Below are 10,162 nucleotides of genomic sequence, written 5' to 3'. Positions count from 1 at the left end.
ACCTCTACACACAAACAGTCTACCATTCTCAATATGTCTAGAGACAAATCTCAACTCTTTACTCAGACCTTTTCAATACCTCTTCAAGAAAATTTCCAGGATGCTAATAGGAAATTAATAAGAGAAATGACAGGCAGGTAGAGTTCACTACATCTTTGACAATCATTTGTTTGTCAAGGATTTCTGAAACATGTACAATTAAACACAGTTATGTACAAGAGGAATTTGGCTGATAAACTAATCAAAGCACCGCCATCACAAAGTACAGGGAATCTATTTTACTTTGATTCATACCTACAAGAATCACAAGCCATTTCCTTTTCAATAATTTTTTTCTTTCTTTTACATAAAAGATTTTTCCTTTTCACATTTGTTTTCCTGGATATGCAATTTTAAGGTCTTCCCTAATAAAATGGCTCTTGACCAATTCAATCCACATTTCAGTTACCACTTTGAATTAACACTACATAGCATAAACTTACCTCTTTGTCTTTGAACATTCTTTTGCCCAGTTCCCAGCCAAACCTGGCACTATCTCCTCAGATGTGTCCTCTTTGTTTAATGACCATAAATCTTTAGCTTCCAGTGGTTGCCGATATCCCTGAATCATCAACCTGTAATAGAAAAATCATCATTGCTAAAGAGCTAACATTATGTACAGATTACAATGAAGGGAAACATATATTTCAAAACTAAAATGGAGCCAGCTCTGAAACCAGATGCTGAAGTGTAATAACCCACAAAAAAAAAAAAAAAATAGTAATACAGGTCCTGATCCCCACAAGATATTTAGGCACCCAACTTATATTTAAGTCAACAGGAAATAGGTGCTCCTCTTTAAGGAATCAAGCTTTAACTGAAACTCCACAAACAATTTAGTGAAGCAGAAGGAAATTATCTCATTTGGAAATCAGTTGAGTAAACAACACATACGTTCTTAAACTTAATTATAATATTGGATTAGCTTCGGCTTTACGCCTTGGGTAAAAAGGTGCCACCTTTATGCAAAACCACGGGGATATTTTGACAAGGAATAATTCATAAGGCATACCAACTGTTGCATCACCAATATTACTTTACACGTGTATCTGTTCCATAGACCTTTCCCATTCCACACTCGCCTTGCAAGAACTAACCGACTACAAGGCAAAGAGGCATAATTTTTTTTCTGGACAAAAAAAATGTTAAGATGGCATTCAGGGTATTGGCTTTGAATGATTAAAAAAAATTTCCAGGACTCAAAACAAAATACTACAAGCCTGTTTACGTCCCTTCAATTTCTCAAACACATTAAGAGTATACAATTTCATTAACATGCTTACTAGGATATTAAGTATACAATATCAGTCGATTCAAAATAAATTAAAGCAATTAAACCGTGAAGCTGATTAGTGGATAAGTGTCTACAATGAACAAAACACAAAGCTGTCACCAAATTATCAAAACATTAGCAGTATCTCATGAAACTAGAACTAAACAAATGACTTCTTCTTCCCCCCAACACTGCAATGTACAACACCTTGTTCTTACCCTGTGATCCACCAGAATGTGATTTTAGAGAGGAAAGAAGCATTCGATTCTGGGCAGGGATTCTAAAGGAAAGGAGAGAATAAGGTATCAGACCCTGTAAACAGAACAGCAAACAACAATCCTTATGAAAATTACTTTATATTAAAGCAAATCTTCAGTACCTTTTTTGTTTCTGATTTAACAAGTTTGTTTAGAATAAAGTTAATCTTCACAGGCAGTTTCAAGACTGCCACTGTTGTATCATAACGGCCCAATAGCACTGTATTAACAGATACCTACATAAAATATACTCGCACAATGTCCAGAAGATGTACGTTTCATAAGGCATACTGCTCTAGATAGAAATAAGGCATAACAACCTTATATCTTAAGTAAGTCACACAAGACATGATGCTTACTCAATAATTAGAAGATACGGTGGAATAGAACAATAGGCAAAGTCTGAAGTGAATGAATCAAGGCAGCTAAGTGCCACAATTAAGTGGGCAGGAGAGAGGTTCTCTCTAAAGTTGGGAAAATTTAGCTAATACATGGGGAAACACACAGATCCAGACACTTTCAATGCTTGGAATAGTTGTCAAAATGAAGGTCTTAAAAATGGTAACCCAGCATCCCAGTAACACCCACTCAGTGCCACAATGCCCAATAGTCTTGACACTCATTCAATTTTTGGTTTCTCTACTGACTGTCCACAACGGCATCAGCTAGTACCAGATGTAGTGGTAGCGTTAGGATGTGAACTGAGCCAAATAACTGCTGTCAGATAGGTAAAGGTAGTGGTCATCAGATCTTATATATGTACCCCGCATCCAGTTTTGTCCATTGGAGTAAAAAGCAAAAGGGGCTGGCTGCTTAAATGAGAAACAGGGTAGGACACTGCTTCTTTACAAATACCTCAAGACTGATGGAATGAAATTTAGTTGGCCAGAGAAAGTCAATTACTAATAAAGAAAACTTGTGAACAGCAAGTTCCTGCAGGAAAAGCGCCACGATTGGATTTATATTGGCACTTCCTCTGTTCCACTCCGATTAAACATAAAAACCACCAAAAAAAAAAATGAACAAGAAATCCTATCACTCAAAATACAGTGGTAGTGTGAGTCAAGTAATTTAAAACTCTGTGGCTGTATTAAAGTTATAAGAGTTGCTCAACTAATGCAATTTGGAACAATTCAGAAGGAGCAGGGTAGGAATTCAGTGCAAATTCCAGAAGGGATTACACCTGCCTCTGTCATTTTGTTCCTACCCCCTACACAGTCAATCTCTCAAAAACATACCATCTGCCACTTTTCTGTTACATATAGATAATGTCCAAAATATAGGGTATTGAATTTACTGGAACAGCTCAAGTACTTTCACCTACAACGCAATCTGTCACTATTATAGAGATGAAGCAAAAAACTACAAGAGCTGATTTTTTGTGGTATTAATACTTTTCAGCTCAAGTTGGCTTCACTTAACTTTTCCAGTAAGCAGCATTCTAAATATGTGTCCAAGTAACATGAAACAGATCTGCACTTCCCTCCCCCTTCCAATGATTCAGCACCTGACCTTTAGGAAAATGTTACAGTACTCAAGTCAAGAAGAAAAGCTGAAACTATTAAAAAGCAGAGATGAATAGAAAATATATACATTCAACAAATAGCCAGCTTTGGGAGGGGGAGGGCAAAATAATCCAACGTTTCCAAAGTACTACCCCTTTCCAGATCAACAATAGCACTTCTTGCAAACTACAAAACTGCCTTCCTGGACAGAGGAAAAAATGTAAAAAGGCAAAAGTAATGGCCCAATCTCTCCTTAGCCCTGGTGCCAATTACACCATTAAAATTCCCACCACAGAGAATTTCTAGTGTGAGCAAGTACAGAGAATACTCCTTCAGTCTAATGTGGAACTAGATTTGAGAGAAAATGACGTATTAGATTTTTCCTGCGCATCTCTCTAATAACCTGTTTATATAAAGTTAATTGCATAATCCAGAACTTCTAAACTCCTGCTACCAACTGACAGACAATTTGGAGCAAGAAATCAAGAACACAAGTTAAGTATTTCAGTATTGATAGGTAAGTAACCATAAAACTCATCTTATTGATAAATAAGATCTCTAACACTGTCACAATACATGGCTAAGTTACTAAACTCAGACATAGTATCATCTGAGGGTGCCTATACATGAGCAGCAAAGCTGCTCTAATGTGCTGCAGTTACAGCACATCAGAGCAGACTCAATTAATTAAGTCTGCTGGAACATGGTACTTACTAGAGCTGTGCAAAGCTTTGGTCCCCGATTTGATTCGGCAGAGATTTGGCCCAATTCAGTGGCCGAATCTCTGAATCTGAATTGAATCAGAGGACCCTTTAATCTCTCAGAATCGAATTGGAGTCGGCAATTTGGACATAGACACAGCTTTAAATGTTTTTTCTACATACCACAAGGTACCAGGCTGCTCATGAATGCTGCAATGCTGGGGCAGATGGAGCATTCCACAGGAGTGCGGGGGCTCCCCAGTCGCTCGGCAAAGGCCTGGAAGTGGACCAGCAGCACTCCCAGGTCCTCCAGGGAGCGCGCTGGGGGGCCCCCTGCACTTCCCTGGCTCAGTGACTTGTGCCTCCTAGGTCAGGGGGGGGGGCCTCAGCACACCCGGTGGTGGATCCGGAAGTGGGCCAGAAGTACTTCCAGTCTAGTTCTGGGTTCACTGCTAAGCATGTGGGGGGTCCCCTGTGCTCCTGTGGGACACTCCATCTGTCCCAGCATTGCCACGATCATGAGCTGCACCTGGTATCTCGAGCTATGTAGAAAAAACATTTAAAGCTATGTCTATGGCTGAATCAGCATCAACTCTTCAGATTCAGCCAAATCAAAAATCGGGACAGTGATCCGAATCAACAAATCAAAATCACTGCCCCCGATTCGGGCTGAATGCAAATCGAATACGGCCCATCTCGCACACCCCTAGTAATCACCACACTCCAGCAGCCTCCAGTGTCTCATGTATCAACAATCCCCACACTTCAAGTGTCCCCCCTCCCCCACCATTTTGAAGCATGGGGATACTGATACAGGAGACTCTCCAGGCACCTTAATTAGAGCTGCTCCGCAAGCCGCTCTCAAGTACCCCCCACTGACTCCCAGAGCACAGGTATAAATGCCCTGAAATTTCAGTTTTTTTAAACGGGTTAACAAACCACTGCTCTTGCATTCTTCCCCTCCAATCTCCGTGCTTGTTCAATCAGGGCTCAATTCCGTGAATGTTTAGCACCTAATGCAGTGGCCTTAACTCCTGTTGAGGTCAGTGGCAGCAAAGGCTCTTAGCAATTTGTAAATCATTTATTACGCTAAATAGTTAGAAATTCTAATTGTAAAGCTTTGGTAGTATAGTCTTAAACATCCGTAGGAAAACTAGAGTAGTTATTAGCTTCTGGGAGAAGATCAAATGTCTCTGGAGTCTAACTTCTATATTAAAAGAGAAAAATAATTCACATTAGTCACAACTGCAAAGCAAAACATGCAAATGTAAAAATGAAATGGAAAGCCAACGATACACTTCATGCACAGGATATTTAAAAAAGGAAGTGGGTTTTTGTTATTTTTTTTAAAGGCTGTTTGAATTGTGAACCTACACCATGCATTATTCACCATATATAAACAATAGTTCTCAACCTTTTTAGTGCCAAGGCACCCTTTAGAAAATGCCAGCTCTTAGTTTTCACTTTTTATGCCTACAGAAAAATAATAGAGTAGTTCTTCTGTTGCAAAAAACTCAAAGACCACAACTATGGATTTCTATTGGAAATTTCTGGATTTATCTTGAGAATCATGCTTATAAACCTAACAGTGCTCCAACACGGTATGGCACTCCTCTGTGCCCATGAGAGGATCTCCAAGCACTGCAGCATGCCATGGCACCCTCGTTGGAGTATCACTGTTCTGAAATGTCTGGATTATGAAGCAGAATCTTATTTACTGTAAACACAACAACCATGACCAAAGCAGACAAAAATGTTTCCACAGTTCCCACGCAAACTATCCAGTATAATTCAGAACTTTTCTTCTGGACTGGTCACTGACTACATGAATCACCAACAGCTGATCTTGTTTAAGAGACTTCAAAGAATCTCCTATAACAGCATGCAAATGTAGACAGCAAATTCAAAAGACATCAATTTTTCCTTGCACTTAGTGTCAGTTGCTCTAATTCTCTATCCAGGCTGACTGCTTTAATTTCTTTGCTAACAGATTTCTGGTTCACTTCATCAGTCAGTTCTAGCTCAAGGATAGCAACACCTCCTGTTACAAAAGGAGCTACAATTTCAACCTTAAAAACCCATCCAAACTTCAGCAGTTAGAGCCAGAATACTGAATATTCAGAGTCGCTATATAATACAGTGATGCCAAGACTGGGCCTGCAAACTAAGGGGCAGAGATAAATAGGTTTATCATTGACAAATATATATTTTAAGAAACTATAACAGAAATTAAAACCTATATGAAAGTCTTGTTCAAGTACCAAAAGAGAGAGTCAACAATGCAAATCGCAAGATAACTGTTCAGACACACTTTGTAATCGCTGGGGATAAACCATTAGTACTTCTTAACTTGTGAAGCATTTTAGGATTTATCCCAGGACAATGGACATGGATGTCTGAACAACAGTACTTTATTCCAGGAAGAAAAAGGGTTTATCCCAGGACAAATACAATGTCTGTTTGTAGTCAAAAGGGCAAGTACATTTTTATAAAATCCACCTTGTTTTTGTAAGGTGTACCTAAACTTGTGCAGTGCCAAATGCTCTCAGTACAAAGCCAACTAAATAAAAAATAAAGTGCCTCCTGCCATAATTCAGGGAGAAGTTGAATAATTGCAGAGTGAATCCCTGCTGTGTAAAGAATCTTGTAGGTATGGCACTTGACCTTCCAGTCTTTATTTTCACATGCCAGAACATCATTTCTTAACACTTACAGGATCACGAACTGTTTCAGAAAACAAAGGAGGTTTTTCTGGAAAGCAGGACAGTATTAGCTGTATTAGCACCAGGATGAAGTAACTGCAGAAGGTGACGTAACGAAATATATCAACTTCAGCACCCTAAAAAGAGATGATAATTTGGTTAGTTTTCAAAATTGCTTTCATTTACAAACAAGAACTATTACAATGGTCTACTTTGAAACGCCTTAATTTGGAAATCCATATCAAAATAAAATAAACACTCTGCTCAATGAACAAGGCAGCTTCCAGTTCAGAAACAACTGCAAAGTAGGAAGCATTCCCTTTGCAAGTACTGGGCACTGGAGACTAAACACATCAGGGCAGCGTTCTTCAACCAGCCCAATTAAAACAGAACACGTGCATATCCCAGTGCAAAATATTATGGCAGAATACTTTTCTCTGCAGAGGAGGAGGAAAACAAAGTTGTTTTTCTTGTACTGGGACCATCCAAAGACATCAATAACATGGAGTTCCTGAGAATACTCTCTATTTCCTTGCAAAGCTTTATCTGGCTTTTAACCACTGGGGTCACTGCACTCACACAAATCCTTACCACAGAGTTGCAGTGTTTAAGGTAGAGTGAATTGTACTGGTTCGATTTAATGGGTACATGTCATCTACAAGGGGTTGGCAGAGGGGGAAAAAAGGCATTAAGAATCAGATTTGGGAGTACAATTTAGTCCATTAAATCATGCTCCACAATGTTTTGAAACTCCAGGATGTTCTTCCTCATCTCCACACATCCAGCATAGCTCAATCCCTCCCTCCCAGAGAAAAATGAAGACAAGTTACAGTTGCAGAAAGAACACATCCATAATTAACAAAATATCAGAGTTGATTAGAAGTTCTCAAAATTTAATGTCAGTGGAAGCTTTTCAGGAAAAAACAGTTACGTCCCATTTTTTAGCTAGCCTTATAAGCCATGTAACTTATTTTTGCACTGGGCTTTTAATAAATATTGCAAGTGCTCAAGAAAATTCTTTGCCTCCCATCCCCCCCCCCTCCAGAAGTTGCATATGACCAAAACTTCAGGAAATCTATATAATCAACAGGGGGGGAGAAAAAGACAGCCACTAAACACTTCCCAAAAACATTTCAGAAAGAGGGTACACATCTTTATTCAACTGAAATATGTGCCTTGCACCACTGAAGAGTCTTGTAAAATTTTTTTGCTAATAACTTGGCCACAGATGCCTTGGTAAGATCATGAAGGCTTTGACTAGTTTCAAATGTAGAAGAAAAAAAAACAAAAACAAAAACAAAACAAAACAAAACAAAAAAACAACCCTCAAAAAGTAAAACAAACAAGACTTAATGGCCCTTAAACACTGAAGAATGAAGGCAGACTTAGTGGTTCATTAACTCATTCATTATCTTATGTACCAATGATGGGCAGCACAAATTCAATCATTAAACAAATGACCACTGCACCATGATACCACTTAACTCTACTTAGTTAAAAAATAATCACTTACCATATTTAAGGCATGTAATATTTTAGACCTAAAAATTACTGTGGCACACAACAGTGCAATGAGCCAGAAAATCAACAAGAAACCTGAAGACTGGACTCCTTTCATTCTTTCGTATTGTATTAAAAATGTGACGAGCAACTGTGGACAAATAACATAAGCAGATTAGTTCTGGACCCTTGTGATAGTAAAGCTGATACAAAAAGCAAGAACAAGATACAAAGCACAAACAACATGTCTACGCCAAATTATTTATTTAGTGTTTAAAGGCCTATATTGCCCAGATTCCCACCACGTCCCAATTTGCTTGTACCTGTACCAAAATTATTCCAAAGAACTTCCAATGTCAGTTGGACATGCCAGACTGTGGGGGTGAAGAAATAAAAATACTACATACAAGCAGAGAAAGGACACAAAGAAGAGAAGCACTGACAGACAGGATAAGCAGGACAATTTACTCTGGGGCAGCCACCCATCATACACAATATTAGTATTTAAGAATGGTCCATTGGGCGTTTTTAATAGTACAAAATACATAGTTTAGTTTCAAAGCCCCAGAGAACAAAAGGGACTGTTACAAACCATTCAAAGAGTTGGGGGCTTTTTGTTTGAAGTTTTGGCCCCCAACTTAAGCATAGTTTATGATTTTAAGTAGTACTAACTGGACTCCTCCATTATTACTTATAAGTCAAGTTCATGAAAAACTACACGAAGCAAGATGTACTAGTGGCCTCTGAAAAATTAAAAAGCTTTGAATCAATTTGCACATGACTATGTAGAGTTTTCAGCAAAGCTTTGATTACATGAACAAGATTCAATATTTCTGAATTGAGCTGCAAGCAAAAAAATTGCAAAGTGGAGTTTGTAGGTAAAAGAATTAAAAACAAGCAATCTGCAAAACACGACAAGGCAAGACTTACAACTTAGAAAGATCAGCAGTTATGATTTTGCACTGTGAAAAAAGTCTAACAGGATACTGCATACTTACCATTGTTATGCCTAAAACTGTAGGGCTAACAAAGAAAACTGGAGCAAGAGAAATATTTTGACTTCTTTCCCAGAAAGAGTAGAAAAGGTCTGCCCAGCAGACTATCCATAATATTAGACCCAAGGCCTGGAACAAGAGTGTTATATACATTAGTCCTCACAAATGGGGGATATTTTATGTAGCACTACAAGGGTTAAAAGTAAACTCCTAGATGTACCAAAAAGACATTATTTATAACCGAGTTCACATACAAGCAGCCAAAATGTGATCACCTTGTTGTGTCAACCCAGTTACAAATTAAAACCAAACCCTATCATATACATTAACTAGTAAAATTATTTACTTTGTTTTTCTCTATTGAAGAATTTTTTAATTGCATTTTATATTTTAGATTAGTTTTGAACTAATCTAAGCTATCACTCATTCATGTCTCTGACTTCTAAAACTAGACTGAGAATAAAACATTGAATAACAGTGTTAAGGTGAAGGACAAACTCCCAAATTAAGGTATTATGTCTTCTCTTAAGTTTTTGTTTGTTCTAGAATGGAACTTAAATGTTTTAACTTAAGTGCCCATTCAATGATAAACCAATAGGGTACCCGTAATAATGCTAATAAAGATTGCTTCTTCTAAACACTCAAGAAATCTGGCAAAGAGCTGATTATTTCCATAAAGCCCTTTTATTTCTAGGTCCTGAAGCCTCAGGACCAGGGTGGCCAAGATATGGCATTCCTCAACTGAGCCAGCACAAAGCACTCTGAAGGAGGTGTGCTTTTCTCGCATTCAACAGCCTTTATTCTTACAAAACCTACAGCCAGGAGGACAACTGCACAAGACTTAGAAGCCATTTATTGGGACTTTGTCCACATAAACAAATCTTGATAGAGTTTAATAAAAATAGTTTAGTAAACATCTGAACCCCCACTAAACAGATGCCATAATAAAAGTGACTTACTGTTTTGGCTTTGTTGAGACAGGACATTTGGATATAACCCCTGTCATGATGACTGAGATATAGGAAGTAGATTGGGAAGCAAACCCAGAGGTAAATGCAAGGAACCCAGATGAGAACGGTGTTTTGAAAGCAGTGGGTAAAATCTGGATTTTCTGTGTGCCATGTCAAATTCCAGTCCTGAGAAAATGAAGTGGATTGGAAGAGAATTGAAAACTTATACCACTTTAAAAA

At 38.2% G+C, this 10,162-nt stretch overlaps 1 protein-coding gene across 1 annotated transcript in view; it reads right to left on the bottom strand.

The window, feature by feature from the left end:
• Positions 1-10,114, bottom strand: part of ABCC1 (ATP binding cassette subfamily C member 1) — a gene marked incomplete at its 5' end in the record, with an annotated part of 77,312 nt that extends 67,198 nt beyond the window's left edge. The window contains 6 exons of the mRNA XM_019512596.1: positions 483-614; positions 1,531-1,592; positions 6,489-6,614; positions 7,991-8,128; positions 8,976-9,101; positions 9,932-10,114. Coding sequence (XP_019368141.1) covers positions 483-614; positions 1,531-1,592; positions 6,489-6,614; positions 7,991-8,128; positions 8,976-9,101; positions 9,932-10,114 — 767 coding nt within the window. The remainder of the gene's footprint in view (positions 1-482; positions 615-1,530; positions 1,593-6,488; positions 6,615-7,990; positions 8,129-8,975; positions 9,102-9,931) is intronic.
• Positions 10,115-10,162: the final 48 nt, after the last annotated feature.

This window comes from Gavialis gangeticus, unplaced genomic scaffold, assembly GCF_001723915.1.
Source record: "Gavialis gangeticus isolate Ggan-Ray unplaced genomic scaffold, GavGan_comp1, whole genome shotgun sequence".
Lineage (NCBI taxonomy): Eukaryota > Metazoa > Chordata > Crocodylia > Gavialidae > Gavialis > Gavialis gangeticus.
This window is presented reverse-complemented; position numbering and strand designations above follow the sequence as displayed.